The sequence below is a fragment of the Eucyclogobius newberryi genome, unplaced genomic scaffold (genome assembly GCF_026437365.1).
Source record: "Eucyclogobius newberryi isolate DKJ021-1_F unplaced genomic scaffold, fEucNew1.0.hap1 SCAF_13, whole genome shotgun sequence".
Lineage (NCBI taxonomy): Eukaryota > Metazoa > Chordata > Actinopteri > Gobiiformes > Gobiidae > Eucyclogobius > Eucyclogobius newberryi.
The window spans coordinates 12,425,399-12,443,839 of NW_027315757.1; the positions used below are offsets into that span (position 1 = coordinate 12,425,399).

The following is an 18,441-nucleotide window of genomic DNA, read 5'->3' on the forward strand; positions in this document are numbered from 1 at the left end:
CCCGCTGGAGAATATAGAATTGGGCGGGCTCAGATATACCAGCCGCTTATGCTTTTGTTGCAGAAGAACCTATTGTTTTGAAGGTTACCTTTGAGAACTGCTGAACAATCAGGAAATGACTCGGACAGGACATTGTATAGTGTATCTCTTCTATTATTATTTTCAAGAGATTCAGCCCTAACCCGATTCGCAGAGTAAACATTTCAACCTCAAAGTGCAGTGTACAAACAGATTTCAGTGTTTGCCCGTTGGGTTATGTAATTCAGGGAAATCCTTACAAATCCTTAGTGCTGTTTTTAGTGTGCTGTCCATGGTGCTAAAATCAGCTGATGGCAAATAATGGCTGCAGGTTTGCAGGGCTCAGCTGCAAGTGTGCAAGGAGTTTCTTCTTTTTCTGCCCTCCTTTACCATCTGCTCCTCACCCTGTTACCTTTTGGCGTGATGTTTACATTCATTGCATGTTAACAATGTCACATTGCCACAGCGGTTTGTAGCATGCGCTCCTTGGGGGATTTCCAATATTTCTTAAGTGACACACAAAACTTAATCTATTACAATTTGGGAGGAAAAAGGCCAAACATTTATTAGCCATTAGCCTATCAAAAGACTAGGACTTTATTCTGCAAAACCGATCATCTGACGCTTTTAAACATCAATGCATTACTTTAAGTAGTACTACAGGACATTCCAGTCTAAGGTGTTTTATATTATTTAAAAAGCCTGAAATAAATAAGCATATAGCACAAAAAATAAATAAAAAAGTGTTTTCTAATGCAAGCACACCTAAGGTTAAAAATATGTTATACAAACTTTAGTGCATAATTCTCATACGTAGCCAACTGTTGAACTCTTTTGTTCGAAACAGCTCTGCGTTTTGTACATCTTTTGTGAATATTGACCTTATTTTCTGTGTTGTGGTGCTGTAACACTCTGGCCACTTGTTTGTTGCGTGCCCATGTGAAGTGTGCAGAGCCGGGTGACTGTCCTCGGGGCTTGTCCACACCAGAGCAGAGCAGTGGCTGACCAGCTGTCCCTCTCGCAGCAAGCAGCATGTTCACTCCTCCATCCAATCTCTCCATTTGGAACGCCTCCCACTTTGTTCTTTAGTTCTTTTCATGGTAATACATTTCCGTTTTCCTCTTTTCCTGCTTTGACATAGAACATAATGAACGATGGCTATGTGACATTTCTTAATCATACCTGTATGACTAAGAGTCATATATTTTAAATAATTGCAAGTAAATACAGGAAAGTAAGCGGAGATAGGGGGTAGGTGAACACCGACATTTTACTGGTACATTGACACTTTACTTAATTAACAGTGCTGGGCAAGTTCTCGTTATAATTACCTGTTACTTCTCCCCAAATGTAATTGAATTAGTAACTGGCTTAATGAAAGGTAAAGTAATTATTAATTACAAAACAATATATCACTAAATGCACCTGCAACTAGTGTTAATTAAGTGATTCTTCTCCAGACACACTTTGTACAGTGACAATAGCGCAGGCTGTGTCTCCCTTCAAGCCCATTCCGGAGTTTTTCTGCTTCGATTTACGACGAAACACGGCTCAAAGAGGCCCAAAACTTCATTAATGATATCGCACTCTTTACTATTATCACAATGGTGAAGGTTGATGTGGCAGTTGATGCAGCAACCGGGAAAATAAACGGAGAGAAGTTCTATCAGATACCGAAAAACCAGGAAATAAGAGCGCGATGGACATAAGACTTTTATTCATATATATATATATATATATATATATATATATATATATATATATATATATATATATATATATATATATATATATATATATATATATATATATATATATATATCTCTAGATCTAGATCTAGATCTAGATCTAGATCTATCTAGATCTAGATCTAGATAGATCTAGATCTAGATCTAGATCTAGATCTAGATCTATATATATCTAGATCTAGATCTAGATCTAGATCTAGATATATATATATATATATATATATATATATATATATATATATATATATATATATATATATATATATATCTAGATCTAGATCTATAGATATATCTGTTCTGCGCACGCTGTAGAATCAACACGTTTTTATTCAGTCTCAAAGTAGACTCTTTCTCACTCACTCCGCGCTGCTCCGCGGCGCTTACAGCACACAGCTGTGGGGCCTACGTCACGGGTGGGCGGGGCACACACGTGCTCTGAGACTACGTCACGGGTTGGGCGGGGGAGCCAGATCGCTCTTCGCAAGGGTGGGGGCGAATATCAAACCAAGCCGTTTGCATTTCCGGGTTGGTGAGGGGGTCCAAGGTCTGGGTGATATTTCTTAACTATTATGTTAATGGTGTTGCACAACCCTTATTATTATCAATTATACACTTAGGATAGACTACGAAACGTGAAAAAAAGCATGTTATGGCACCTTTAATATAGTGGCACTGGAGAAAGTAGTCTGCTGTATTCAGACATGCTTGGCTCAAGTCTTTATGGAAATCTGTACACCCCAAATGCACATGGCACTGCCGCTGTTTTTACTCCCATCACAAAAAGCTGCAAAATAAATAATAAATGAAATCATCCATAAAATTCATGCATATGACGCCTAATTCCTTTTCCATGTTTCCATGTTCTGGATTGTAGAAAGCTGCGTGTAATGGAAACCAATGAAATATTAGGAAGTAAAACCTCACCTTTAAACCCATCTGATGCTTCTTTTTCACATTTGCAGTAATTTTGTTTAATTTCTTAGCCAATCACTTTCTCCAATTCCTCGTTGTGCTTGTGTTTACTTCCCCACGCTCACCTGGACCCGAGCCTGGCCCGATAACAGAGCGGGGAAATGTGGGCCCGGTATAAAGTCACTGGCCACGGCAGTCGCTTCTAAAAATAGCGCCAATAGTGCGGGTCGTTCTCTGGTGGCTCGGAGCAGCCCGTAAGCTGTGAGCGATGGAGCAGACGCTTTGACGGCCGGGGAGTGGGAATAGCGTGATCGATAACGAGTAATAGTACAGAGTTTGGCTCTTTGAAGTCAGTGTTTAAGAGACACACTCCACTGCAGATTCTAACCAGAACAGATCTGTACTAAAAACATACAGTGTTATAATGTTTTTAGCTGTTAAGGTTCTCAATTAGCTGCAATACGTGCCTGCCTTCGCAACTGCTGGGAAAATTAGTTGCAATATATGTGGAAATGTATTGCAATAGTTTAGCAAATTTCCCCAAAAGCAAATTACATATTTTTTATATTACATATGTAGCCCAACCCTACTCAAAAGCTCATAAAAGTCCCCTTTAACATGTCATATTGTATGCACTTTAGTTAGGAATCATTGCTAAAAATATGATTAAGAAAAAACACAACCACGTCCACCCTGGCAGTTGATTTTTCTCGCTATAGCTCAGTTTTTAGAAATATCCCATCTTTGCCCATGTTGACATTCTTTTTTGAATAAGCCCATATCATCAGAGGTTATAAACAAGCAATGGAAGCATAGAATTCCTCAACTCTTATGTATTGGTGCTAATAGACCTTATGTTGTACATGATGATTCCAGACATATCAGTAAATAATTCTGTGCTTCTGCAAAATGTTCTGAAACACACAGCTCACCCCTGTCATTGTCAAATCAAACATGCTTCTTCCATAGATTCTCCAGTAAACTTTAAGTAACTAAGATGCACATATGACAACAGCAATTGCACATATGACAGAATTGCACATCTAATACTGATGTGCAATTCTGTCATATGTGCAATTGCTGTTGGAATTCATGTGCAATTCATGTGCAATTACTGTGAAATTCATGTGCAATCTATGTGCTGTCGTGACACATATTCATGTGCAATTACTGTCGGGATCACATGCAATGGTATTTATTTATTTGTCTATGGGAGTTTTTATTTATCTATAGGAGATCTTCTAGTGAAAGTGTTTTTCAGACTTCCTATAAGTGATCTGTTCTTCTGTATCTACCTCTGGATCTACCTGCGTTGCACCAATGAAATTTCCCCATGTGGGACAATAAAGGAATATCTTATCTTATCTTATCTTATGAACAACATGAGGTGTGAGGTCATTCTACCAGAGCGGATTAAAAAGAAGAGAGACAAATGTAGTTTATACAACAGCCACTACATGTGAAGCTGCTAAGAGAAGAAAGACATGTCACAAAGAGAGGAGGAGAGGTCAGGAGAAGAGAGAACAAGGGAAAACAAGAGCCAAAGTCAGTGAAGACGCTAATGTGAGGGCGGGGAGCGGGATTAAATGAGGTTAGAAAAGACACGGCGCTTTAATGGAGGGACATCAGAAGAAAGAGAAATGACAAGCCGCGCAGCAGACCAGGGACAATCAGAGGGAGGAGTGAAGGTGAAGTGTCAGAGAGGAGACAAAACTGCTCAGTACTCAATAAAGATGCATTCAGACACCACATCAAAATGGACTAAAACCGGAATTAGACCTTGTTGCAATTAGAAAATCATTACAAAAAGACTAAATGTCCTCAAAGATAAGCATACATACCCAGTCACTTGGTCTGTAAACTGTAAAACAGGCCTGTATACCTCTATGGACTAGGGCTGCAACTAACATTATTTAGATACATTTTAATTGATTGTCCTTTCGATTAATTGAATGCGATTGCAAATTTTATGTAACCCAGATAAAGTTAAAGAAATGCAGCTTGAGGATTGCTTGGGATCCAGAGTACACACAACCAATTCTTTACGAAGAGTGATTTTGGTCATCAAGGCAGGTTTATATGTAGAGCACAATTCATACACAATTAATAGTGTTTAACACAATAGGAAAAAATGCATTTAAATCACATGACAGAAATCACAGCATCTGTGTCTATTCATTCAATTTAACAATTTTGAATGACATGAATCATACATTTTGTCCGTGCTTAGTGATCCGCCAGATCGAAAACCAAATCTATTGGCCCACACTGGCAGACACTCCAGACACTCTTTCCCATATTTATTTGACATTGCCAGCGTGACATGAGTCTCTGGAATGGGCACATCGCTTTTAGATTGATTCTTTCCCATGTTTGACCGTCCCTATACGTGAGCGCGCTTTCTGCCTCTGCACACGTCTGTGCTGAGTGTAATCATCTTTTACCACGGCTCTCTCGTCGACGCCTCCACCTTATGTGTGGTGCTTTTGTATCTTTAATGATGGACCCAGTCTCGTCTGCACCCTCCCTAGATTTAGCTTTCGCACATTCCCAACGTTAAATCCTGACTCTGGGCACCAGCAGGAGGCCGGTATCTTAGGTCCTCTGAGTCAGAGATGGTTCATATGGCACTAACGTGTCAAAGATGTACTTTGTTCCGAGGCCATGGAGAGACTTTAATACAAGCAAAGCTACTAAAGGAATATCTTATCTTATCTTATCTTTAAAGTCTATTTGGAGTTTGAAGAGGCCAGTGAGCAGACCGTTACAGTAGTTTAATCAAGTGGAAACAATTGCATGGATAAGTCTCTCCAAATCTGGTTTAGACACTATACTTTAGTTTTTGGCAATGTTTTTTAGATGGTAAAAAGCTGCTGATGTTATTGATGATTTGATGTGGCTGTTAAAGTTCAAGTCTGAGTCCATTATTACCCCCAGATTTCAAACTTGATTTGTAGGTTTTAGAGCACTCCCTCTAAAACCTACAAATCACTCCCTCTATCATGCCTCGAGTCAAGCTCAAACAGAATTGTGCAATCAGATTTATTTATTTAAGTCACGCATGTAAAACAGAGAAGTTCACTGGTCATCTATCAGTTTCAGAGTTTCAAAGACGATCGTCTTCGATCGCCTGTTTGATCTGTTGTTTGAGTTACTATCGCCATTTTTAAACTCAAACTAATCTGGCGATTCACCTCTGACTTCTAGCAATCAACATAGTTAAACTATTTTCTGCTAATGTCAAAAATGATTGAGTTACCTGTTGTTGACCCACTCACAAACCATGTTCTATAGTTCTATAAATCAGTTGTTCATGTTTATCCTTAGTTTAATCTGGATTAGGATACATTTTTGCATGTTGTGGCATTGGAAAACATCAATAATGGCTTTGATATAGAAACAAATATTGTAGAAAAGGGTGTACACTGACTTCACTGTTAGTGCAGTTCAAGAGGGTCCCTCAAGACTTAGAAAATCAATGTGCCGTTACACTGACCTTGGCACACTGCAGCCGAGGTCAGTGTAATGAAGAATCCGCTCAAAGTCTTAATTTTGCTGGACACCGCAGCAGTCTGGGATAGTTTTGAGGTCATTAGTTTAACAATGGGATTTTTAGAATGCCTTATTATTTATCCCTATGTTTCAACCCTAAGCTATTTGAACAACCACTTATATGCTGCCATCTTTAATTAATGAGTCAACTACAGAAACTACTAATTCCCTCAATTACTTCACTTTTTGTCTAATTAGCCGGAGGAATTAATTGGTTCATAGTCCATATTCTAACCGGTAACCCCATTCAAGCCAACATTAAACTTTTTTTTTTTACTAAATTTTCTTCATATAGATAAACAAAACCAAGAATGTTGCTCCACACAAATTTCCTTTGTTTTTGAGCGAATTGCAGAGCTTATCAGAGCGGTTTGGGGGTGAGGGACAGGACACGTATTGTTTAATGTAATGCAGAAGGATAAAAGCATTGCCTTTTGTCTATGCAAGCGTGGCGGTGGTAACAGCATGAGAGATGAACTAAAGCCCAAGAACGTCATAATTTATGTAAGAAACGCTGCATTTATAAAAGATTCTTGCAGCTTTTATGTTTGTCCAAATAACCTCCTTTTAGAGTCATGTTTATTAATATGGTGTAGCTCTGCGCACACTTTGGGTAGATAACTGCAGTTTTTAAAGTCATACCCCAGCCAAGACCTACTGCTTCTACATTATGCTAAAGATTTAGTATGAGTATCAGCGATTACCGTTTCCACAGGAATAGACAGACTAAATAAGGCCCAAACCAGGTCTAAAAGCAGACTGAATCATGACTAAATTATGTATACTGTAACCAACCAGGACAAACAATGACCTTAATCAGGACACATATGAACCTTTATATTAATATAAAGGAAGTTCGGAGTGGAAATAGTTGCTGAGTACCACCAGTTATCCCCGTACCACCGTTTCAGAAGCAAATTAAATACACAAAAGAAAAAAAGAAACAAATTCTACTTTTATAAATAAAAGTTTCAAATGTAGTCATGTGGATAATGTTTTTGACATCTCCTGGATCAATGAGGAACTACACCATCTAGCATGTTTTAATCAAATTTTGTTTGTTGAAAAAGATTAGCACTAGCAAAATGACTCCAAAACATGTCCATATTGTTAAACCATAATGACAAAAATGGTTTAGACCAGGGGTTTCCAAACCTTTTTCACCGAGGGCCGCATTTTGAAATTTCTATGGAGCAGAGGGCCACAAACAACCCGACAATTCGAATACTTAAAAATTGTTCGATGAGCCTCCACACCTTTAATAATATTTGGAACATTAATAATAGGTTGTTATCACATAAAAATGCTTGAATTTTACAGTAAAAAGTACTACTTTTTGTTGTTTGGACCAACTTAGCAGGAAGCCGAAGGGCCAACAAAAAATGGGCTGCGGGACGCATTTGGCCCCCGGGCCGTAGTTTGGACATGCCTGGTTTAGATGATTGTATTCTCTTAATGCATTCTTCACAGGGATGAGTTTATAAGCATGTTTTACCACTTTCAGGGGGCAAAGCAGAGTTTGATTCATGAGCAATGCTAAATCCTGCTAACTAGAGGGTTTTTTTCATGATCGTTGCCAAAACCAATTGGCCCAGTTTGCACATGTGTTCGGACAAAGCACCATGCCTTTCCTTTAGTGTAGTGCTCAGCCCAGATAAATTACTGTCCACTGCTTGAGCTTTATGGCCTGTATATTCTAAATCTCTACTGCTAATAGAGCTACTTCCGGGTTTGTGATGCTTTATAGTGCACAGCAGTTGGATTTTGTCACCCAGAGCGGCTTGCTTAATGGGCCTGTACCAAATTATGTGCATGTAATAAAGTAAAATCTGTTTTGTCATGGGGCGATCTCGATTTTCAATTTGATTTTTTTTGGTCTTTCCGAAAACAAAGTAAAAATGGCTTTTAGTAATGATTTCATTAACATAAACTACAGACTTTTAATCTGTGCCATTTAACACAAGTAATATTCACATTTTTCCCCCCAAAGTCTGACATTTTCTCAAAACCACTTCGACTATGGACCTCTCAATTCAAAAACCCCTCCCAAATAATTGACGATTTCATGTGACCCAATGTCGATCTGCCAATCTGTCTCTTTCGATTAATTGCCCAGCCCTATATCTGATTATTTACCTTATTTTGCCCCGGCCACTTTTGCCGAGCTTCACTTAAAGGAATAATGGAGGATTTTTCGCCGATTTGAGAACTCAAGCGGAAGTGCGCATGCGCACTCACCCCCGTGCGGAGGCACACAAAAGCCTTGTTTCTACAAGTGCGTTTGTTTATTAGCGAGACGGATCGCATTGCGTCGTTTATACAAAGGAGGAACTCATAAAACTGCGGAGAACCATCGTCTTACCCGGAGATTGTCACGTTACCCCGGCGGACATCCTAATTTTTCCCCTCCATCCCTTTTTGGGAAATGGGTTTTGTCTATAGGAGTTTTTGTTTATAAGAGTTCTTCTATTAAGAGTGTTTTTTAAACTTCCTATAATCTGTTATCTGTCCTTTTCCTCTGTACCTGCGTTGTATCAATGAAATTTCCCCATGTGTGGACAATAAAGGATTATCTCATCTCTCATCTCATCTCTCGTCTTCGTAGATTTCCGTCTTTTTCTGTCTTAATTTTGTCCTGTACACTGAGGGAACTATATTATAATAGATCCATGCGCTTAGACACACACCGGCATATCAACCACGCATGCGCAGCCAGGGAAACGTGCTGCTATGCTGGGGACGAGCCGACGAGGCTGCAGCTGTGCAGTAGATGCGTCCTATGATTGACATGTGAATGAACTACTCAGCTGTCCACGCCACGAGGAAATGAGACAAAGATTTGGCGCCAAAAAATCCTCCATAATTCATCTTATCTTATCTTTAAGTGGAAAATGAGAGAAAAGTCTCTAAAATGTGCTATAAAGTAGTTTGATTTGTGTAAAATGTCCAATGTTCATGTGACCAACAAAGTAACAATTCACCGATTTCCTGGGTGGCGTGAAAATGGCTTTTTAGTCGGTGTAGAACTTACTTTCTCTCAAGATCGGCAGTCCTATGTGAACTAATACAACCAGAAGGAGGATTAGGTGGGATGGTGGCGCTCAGACGGACTTCTGGAATAAGGTGAATAGAGCATTGTTTTCTCTATAAAGCAGGACGTGCGCCTAATGTTTGTCAGTGTTACTGTGACGGCTAAGTTTATTAGCTCTTTTCACAACTCTCTGAGGGCAAAGTGAGTTTTGCAGTCACCGTAAAGCTAACAACAACCAGCATGCTAACAGCGCACTCCCTGCTTTGTGCAGAATAAAACGCTCTATATTAGATGCAGACAGCACAAGATGGACTTATTTTCACTCTTAGAGTTGATTTTACAATATTTTTACAATATATCTGTACTGGGGCTAAATTAAAAAAATAAAAACTGTTGGATAAACCCTCTTTAACTAAAATCCATTTCTTTTATCCTTGAGAAATGGCTCAGGTCCTGTTACAAATGAAGGAAGTGGTGTTTCTGATTCCCCATAGGGTTATATTGAGAGTGTGTAAGAAGACAGATGGGTCACAGTGCTCCCTCAGTGGGGCCGGGCTGGAGCAGGGCTAATTACATCTTAATTAAATACAAGCGGCCTGTCCCATAAGAATAGCACATGTGTAATTGTGTGTGTGAGTGTGTAGGACTGACCAGTGTTGGCGCGCAGGGCCCGAGCGGAGATGCCGTTGGTCCCTATAGGATGATGGACCCCACCTCCATCCAGTGCTCCTGCCTCTCCTGGCTGCTTTAACAACTCTGTTAGAGCCCTGGAGAGAGAGAAAAAACACGCACATTTTACAATTTTTACTGCCATTCAACTGCAAATGTTTCACAATAATAAAAGCTGATACAGAGATGGAGAGGCTCAGGCTGAGGGAAATGATCAATACAAATGAAAATATGCGATTCCACACAGCCTTAACACAGTGAGAAACAGATGGTTCCTCTCTATAAAACAGAAGTGCTCTGAATGTGTTTCAAATGGAGCACAAAGAGACTGTCTGGAGCTTTGCCAAGTTAGATTGTCAATCATTTAATACAAAGATATCCTTTGAACAAGTTGTACAAAACTGCTGCACAGACTGGAAAAGACCAAACATACGATATTCTCTCTTATAGAACAGCCAAAACAAAATGAATCAGAATTAGAATCAGAAAGGGTTTTATTGTCAATGAATGAGAAGTTACTACAAATAAGAATTTATTATAATGAAGAGATTAAACAAAGCAATGACCATTGTGGCCCTCTAACGGACATATTTATTAAAGTATATAAATCGGAAGGGAAATAATATCTAAATTATATAAATTCATTATTTGGAAAGCCTTTCTACTAAATATATTCAAAATAAATGAGAAAGAGAAGGTAATTTATTGTGTGTACGTCACAGTGGTCACATGTTTGGAGGGGATTCAGCTGGTAAAAATGATCAAGCTTTTTCCATGTCAAAGTGCACATTATTCAAATTATATCAAATATTTTGGCATTTTTTGGCTTTCGGCTTATAGTCGACAGCCGGAGCGACTTATAGTCCGGAAAATACAGTAACCAAACATTGGGACAGATGGGAAAATGACATGGGGGTATACTCCATGACTGCCATTTTATTAACTGTTATTTAGGCTACTCCTTCCACTCTCTGGTCATGTTATATTGTTTTTTCTTAAATGAAAAAACATTAAAAAAAAATAGCAACATCCCTGACTCATTGTTCACAATACATAATCTGCATAAACAAAACATGAGAAAGCATGAGTACTACTGTAATATTCTGATATGCTATTTTAAACTTGCTTGTCATTTAATCCCATTTAAGTCCCTGAAAGTTGGTAGTCAAAATTGTTTTGAAATCAAGAGAATCAACTAGGTCAAAAACCAGGTGCAATTCAGATTCAATTTATTAAGCCATTACTAAAATATGTATATCGCTTTTACTGTAAAAAAAACAACACCATGTCTTACAGTAAAAGGTTTTTAGTGTAATTCTCTGTCAGAGTTTTAGATTTAGTACTGTGTCAGCTTATTATTTTGTACATTTATTTGCAATAAATTGTGCTGCTCATCTGTTATGTTCATTTGGACGAGGCAATTCCATTACCACTTAACAGCTCTGGCCACTCGCATTTTCATCTATTTTAGATGGCTTCTGCATTGTTAGGTTCTATTCTGTCCTGACGTTTTTCTTGTAAATCAGAAAATTTAGCTTTTCTCCCCATATAACATCTTGTAAAAGCAACACTTCTGTCAAAATGACACTGCTGTACGCCATCTGCATCTAAGGATAAAGTATGTTATCTTTCGCCAACCTGGAAGTAAGAGCCGAAAGCAGCGTTCTGATTTTATGAGCTTTAGCGATCCAACTCAGCTTTGCCATTTGAAAAAAAAGCTGTTCTAAAGCCGTACATGTGACCGAACATTCATGCATACCAATATTAACGATGCACCAAAGGGTTTGGGGGAGCTAGTAGGAAGTTAGCTAGATTTAAATACATACGTCCTCTTCTCGCACGCCCAGTATATTCTAACATAATTTAGAAATATTCCCAGGGAAACTCTAGTTTTTAGTGAAAATGTGGCAGTCAGGAAGCACATCGCTATTATATTTTTGGGGGTTTGGCCTATTATACATAAATACTACACTGAGATCATATTCAATTCCATTTGACTTTAAAACAATGTAAACAGATGTATTCCTGTGGTACTTGTGTGTACTTTAGCTGCAGCAAGGCAAGGCAAGGCAAGGCAAGTTTATTTGTAGAGCACATTTCATACACAAGGCAATTCAGAGTGCTTCACAGCAGGAAAAATGCATTCAAATCACAAAGAAATTACAGAAACAGAAATACAATAAAATTAACAAAATTAAAAATTATCAATCCAACTGATTTTCTAAACTAATAAAATCACAAACAAAAGAGAAGAGTGCAAAGAAAAAATCCTTTCAGTCATATGCGCAGCTAAACAAAACTGTTTTTAGCTTAGATTTGAACATTGTCAGAGTAGAAGCCTGTCTCACATCTTCAGGAAGACTGTTCCAGATTTTAGCTGCATAAAACTGAAACGCAGATTCCCCATGTTTTGTCCTGACTCTGGGCACCAGCAGGAGGCCGGTCCCTGAGGTCCTCAGAGTCCGAGATGGTTCATATGGCACTAACATATCCAAGATGTACTTTGGTGCTAGGCCATGGAGAGACTTGTACACAAGCAGAGCTGCTTTAAAGGCATTAGCGGGGAGCTGGATGACAGGAACGCAGCTGATGGTTTAGGACTGGACTGAAGTAATATTGCCTCGAATTTGCTGAAAATAAAGAATACTCAAATATGCATGAATCACTCTAAATACAACTTTGGCATGGTGCTTTAATGACAAGGTGGCATAATTGTAATATGGTTAAAGCTCCTAAAAGTCGATTTAACTAAGTCTGAATCAGTCAATCAATTAAATAAATAAATGTTGAAAAATAGCTTAAAGTGATACATTTTGTATCAGAAATATGCACTTGTCGCATCTCTCTAATCTGTTGCCAAGTCGTGATCTTCCCACACCTAGTATCTGTCATATTAACAAGCACCCCCGAGCCTATTGCATCAGTGTTCACAAGGACATCACAGCCACACATTGAACTAATCGGAGCTGACCTAGGCACTGCCAACAGGAGAGCCGTGCATATTTCCTCTCTGTTAATTGCACTGTTGAGGCCTTTTAAAATACACCACAGCAATTGTCTTTTTATTAGCCTGCTGCGTAACGACGACCATGAGAGCGCCGAGCGTGAAAAACCTGCACCATAAAATGAATTCAACGCAGCCACATTAAATCTGCTGCTATTTTTAAGCTCTTTGGTGCTAAAACGCCTGCTAATATTTACCACTGCTGCATCCACTTTATACTGTCATTACATTATGCCATTATAAAAGGATTACGCAGCAAAAAAGAACAACATACCTTTAAAAGTGGGAACTCCCACTTTTAAAATGGCTTTATTTCCTTCTCAATATATGTTCACCCAAGACTTTTCCTTTTTCTAGTTTACAAAAAGATCCATGGTGAAAGTGGAACAAATACAACATTCTTGAGTCAATTGATTTCATAGACATTCAGTTTTTGCAGTGTAATTAGGACCTGGCGATCATCTGCTAATGAAACAATTACAACAGCACTAATGGACATGGCTAATAAAATCTGTGTAGTACAACCTGTAGAAGGACGACCGAGGACATCACTGGAACACACTGTACCCATATATTTTGTGTTTTTACACTGGCAGGCCAATCCAGTTTGTCTAGTAGCTCTCTCTCATTAAAGTTTGTCCACTCTTTTTGCTTTCCCCAGCAGCCAAAACGCATCACTCTGCTCGCTTGTTATCTAGGCGCACTATCTCAGAGGAAACATCTCTTTTTCTAATCCTTTCTGTCTAATCTGCTCAACTTCATGCATCCTGCTCCCTTGTTGTTGCTGGGAGGCCTGTATATCTCTCTACAAATTATCTTCAACTTTTAGTTCTTTTCTTTTTATCCTTGTGATCTACTCTTATGTGACCTCCCGGACACTTCACCCTTCGGCCCACTTTTTTTTATATCCCTGCAGCAGTCAAGTCAGTCAATCTTCTGGTTTGTGTTGTCCTTCTCGCAGTCACACCGTCACATAAACTCACCAACTTGCGATGTATCGATTCAGTTGAAATAGTCCGCGGTGAGGGGAGGAAATGAGTAAATAGGGTTTGGAGATCTTAATCTTAACCCTCTTTATCGAGATCTATATTTCGATAACGATGTTCAGACAATATTTTGTCAATTCAACAGAAATTTGCTAAAACATGTCTTAAAATGTATTAGACGAGGTTTAAGTATCAGACTGTAAAATTATACATAAAAGTGAAGAAATATTACTTCATACTTTAAGATTGCAACTTTTATTTCTAAAATAGCATTCACAATATGATATTTTTTTTGATACATTGCCCACATGGTATTTATTTATTTGTCTATGTGAGTTTTTATTTATTTATAGGAGATCTTCTACTGAAAGTGTTTTTCAGACTTCCTATAAGTGATCGGTTCTTCTGTATCTACCTCTGGATCTACCTGCGTTGCAACAATGAAATTTCCCCATGTGGGACAATAAAGGAATATCTTATCTTATCTTATCTTATCTTACCTCTACGCAGTAATACACATGGTCAGCATGCAGAAATACATTTGTGGAAATTTGGGGTATAATTTCCTCGATGAGCCTAATAATATGACAATAGCTTATCTTAGACGTTCTCACAAAGATTAGGCACAAATGAGCCATTCTCAGTCTGAATGCAGATCTAAATCAATGCTGACACAGTAATTCTTTGTGCATAATGAATGTATATTCGTTCCAAATGTGACAAATGTAATTGGAGGCACTTGCACACAGCAGCTCTTCTGACATAGCCTATTTAACACTGATCTAAAACAGGCCTAAACCAAGGAGCTAATGTGTACTTGGCAGAGCCCTGGGCTATGCACTTATGAGCAGCTCAAACTAAAATCTATTTTACAATGTTAGGATCATGTGGATTTGATGTTTGCTCAGTTCAATTCTTTCATAACCTTTTATGCAATCACTTACTGCTCATTTATACAATTGTGTCTAATACAAACAGCAGCATGCCGTCCTGTGAGGAATTGAATTTACTCATTTTGTTTTGGTCAGACTGCAGCACAACACCCATAATGAAGCCTCTGTCTGTTCACTCTAATTCTGTTAAGGGCACCGCTTTGCACTGTTGCTTGTCTACACGCTTGTGCTTTATTGCTTTAACATCAGCGTCACTAAATCAGACAATACATTTAGAATGATTTTGCTGAAACCCTCGTCACAATGTGCTCACTCTGGGGAGTGAACGCTGCGTTTGGATGCTGAATCACTCCTCACTGTCACAGCAGGTTAGTGTATATTACAAGACCCATGGACGCATGGATCTGAGCATGCACGCGAACCCACTCATTTCACATGACAATGCTGAAAACTGTTATTTCACTTCCCACAAATAGAATGCTGTGTCAATGGCCTACACAACACTGAAAAGTTGTCCTCCTCAAGAACATGCAGATTATCAGTGATGTACACTGCAGTAAACAGCACTGGTTCACATATAAAATAGGAGAAATAAGTAGATTACATTTTATAATCTTGTTAATATGAATAATAATATGAATAATGCATTATTCCTATGAAGTAAAAAGTCACGTTACAATTTCATATATTATTCATCCACTCCCCATACTTGCATGCAAGGTCAGAGAAGAGTCATCCCCAAACACACAACCAGTGTTTTACCTTCAGAAAAGTGAGTTGTTATAGTGGCACGTTACTACACTGTGCTGAAAATAAATAATAAACCAGATAAAATAACTATTAAATTGCAAAAAAGCTCCAAAAACGATACAAACTGCTGCCTGTAAAAATCACATTTAGCCAAATCCACCTTGAAGTTGTGGCTTTTCTTCCTCACAGAGTTCAAAGCCATGCACCAAAACCGGCTTACAATCATTGCTTCATTTGACTCCCATCAGAAAGCCAAATAATTATTTATTTCCTTGAAAACTAGAGATAGATATTTACCCTTTTTACTAACTGTCGGCCTTAAACATTCAAATATATACTGTAGGCCAATATTTACCTGAGCACTTTAGTCCAAAGAAGGTACTGCAGAAAATTACACTGCTCCCTTATTGGTTAGTTGAAAAACAGGGTTGCTGGTGTCTGAAATAATTTCTATAGATTTTTCCTTATTATACTCTTTAATTATTGTGCTGTGAGTACAGGCACTAATTGAGTATGTAGTTATTTAAAATTATTTAATTTTGGGAAAGTGATGAAAATTATATCGTCCTAAAGATATTTGTAGATCTTATCGACCATCAGCGCCTCTAGATCTCTTGAAATCCACACCACTGTGTTTTGGAGTGAGATAGTAAAAGACCACATTCTGCGTGAAACAATACAATGTGAGGGAAGTTTTTACACTCACCTAACGCTGAATCTGATTGATCAGCTTGACAGATTAGCTCTTTTTTAGCCGATCAACATCTGTAAATCCCAGCCTCACCCCTGTTTACTTCCCAAAACCAAGCAAAAAACTTTACCGCTTCTCTGATTGAGAGGTGGGGTCTGATAAATCACTACTGCTGCGAGTCAAAGTAAAATAATCAGCTTTTTAATTAAACAGACCACTTAGCTTGCCGATGTTGTTGGGTCCAATTGCATTTTTTCAATGACACTACTACACCCTCCCCCACACATACACATTATGTGCCAGATAGTTCACTCTGGTAGGCTTGGTCCAGAGCCTGAATCTGTCTCCCACCCTGCTTTACTCCTATTAGAGCTGACAGCTGCCAAATAATGTCCCTTGGCATGGCTGCGCGCTCGCCATGCCAGGCCCTGTCTGTGCTCATAGCCACTCAAGAATTTGTGTTTGTATGCCCATTACTGAGAAAGAAACTCTGCATCGACAGATAAAATCATATTCTCAAGAGCAGAGAAAATTCAGATGTATCGTCTGGACGTTTCGACTCTCATCCAAGAGTCATTCTCAATCTGTAAATCGAGTCTGGGAACTCAAGTTTTATATCCTGCTCTGTGTAAGCCCTGCCCACCGGGCGGGACCTCCTGATAAAGTGAAGAGAACCAACTGGTGTCTCTATCCTTTATGTCTCGGGACTGTCAGGAAAACTGCAAAGAATGTTAAGGCAATGTTTATTTTAAACCGGGCAATACTTCAAGACAAAAATTTGTCCACCCTAAGGACAAGATGCAGACACAACAGAGCAATGTAGTTTACTCTATCCAATGCAGTGAAGAAAGTTGTCAAGAAGGCCTTCTTTAAACCAAAATTGAGGTTTAAGAGTCAATCTTCCGTCATAGATAATAGCGTTTTGAAACCCTGGAGCGGGAGACACCCAGAGAATTCTGATGGTAATCACATACTTAGTGAGGAGGGAGCGAAAGTCATGTTATAATAGGATGTTGCTTGTCCATTACAGGGGTGATAGTAAACAAAGAAGAGCAGTCTCAAGTGAAACCAAAACTCCCTTTATCAGGAGGTCCCGCCCGGTGGGCAGGGCTTACTCAGAGTAGGATATAAAACCCAGACTTGATTCGCAGATTGAGAATGACTCTTGGATGAGAGTCGTTTTGTTTTTCTAAAAACCAGATGATACAAAAAAAAATTCTACAATGCAACACTCCTAGACGAATGGGGGATTACACCGACTCATATTCTCAAAAGCCACTTTAGTGCTCTTACACTTAATCATATCACTTCTGGAGTAGAAGATGATTAGAAAATGATACATAACTTAAATGACTCTGTAAGTATGTAACAAAATACAACAATGTAACAATGAAAGTTTCAAAGTTTCAGTGCTCTTAATATACATTTGTCATATTTAGTCATCATATTATGGATTATTCAAGCTTTTTGAACTACTTTTTGGAGCCCTTTGCAATGAGAATTAATATATGAAAAACAATGAAAACTAGTGCAGCCTTTTTCCTGTCCAAAATAAATGCCACAGTTGTCAGAGCATGCTGGGATGTGCCCTATTCTGGTGCACTGAGGAGTGAAGCAGTTTCAGCAAGGTTAAAACTGTAGTTTCTAGCTTCAAAGTTGAGGTACATCTTAGAGAAGACAATATGAGCATTGGAATAGACCAGAATAATCCTCACAGGTGTGTGGCCATACCAACTTGTCAATGCCCTATCTTGAAAGCTAATTAGGCATGGGGCTGGTTGATACTTGGATGGGAGACCATTGCCTCCAGTGTATGCTGGTGTGTGAAAGAGAATGTGTGAGGGTTATGAATGATTGATATATATAAAACGGAAATTATACAGTGCAGTTAATGTGGCAGAAACAGACAGATAAAAAGAATACAAATTTTACATTACCATTTACAAAAATGTACATTAACATTTACATTCATTGAAATTACTTTTTGAAAATGGTCATAATTAGAATAAATATTTTAGTTCTTTTACAATTTCATTCTAACATTTCAACCAATTTCTAAAGCTAATTCTAAAGCAGTTTAGCAACATTGTGACCAAAATCAATGACCTGCTCCCATAATGACCTAATCATTTGTATACACGCACCAGTTTGAGTGAGCAGGAGAACCAGAGCAACAGAACAGTTCCA

At 38.5% G+C, this 18,441-nt stretch overlaps 1 protein-coding gene across 1 annotated transcript in view; it reads right to left on the minus strand.

Moving 5' to 3' along the window:
* LOC140358013 (protein shisa-8) overlaps positions 1–18,441 on the minus strand; it is a 91,701-nt gene that overhangs the window by 43,782 nt on the left and 29,478 nt on the right. Inside the window, exon 2 of the mRNA XM_072442642.1 lies at positions 9,913–10,028. Coding sequence (XP_072298743.1) covers positions 9,913–10,028 — 116 coding nt within the window. The remainder of the gene's footprint in view (positions 1–9,912; positions 10,029–18,441) is intronic.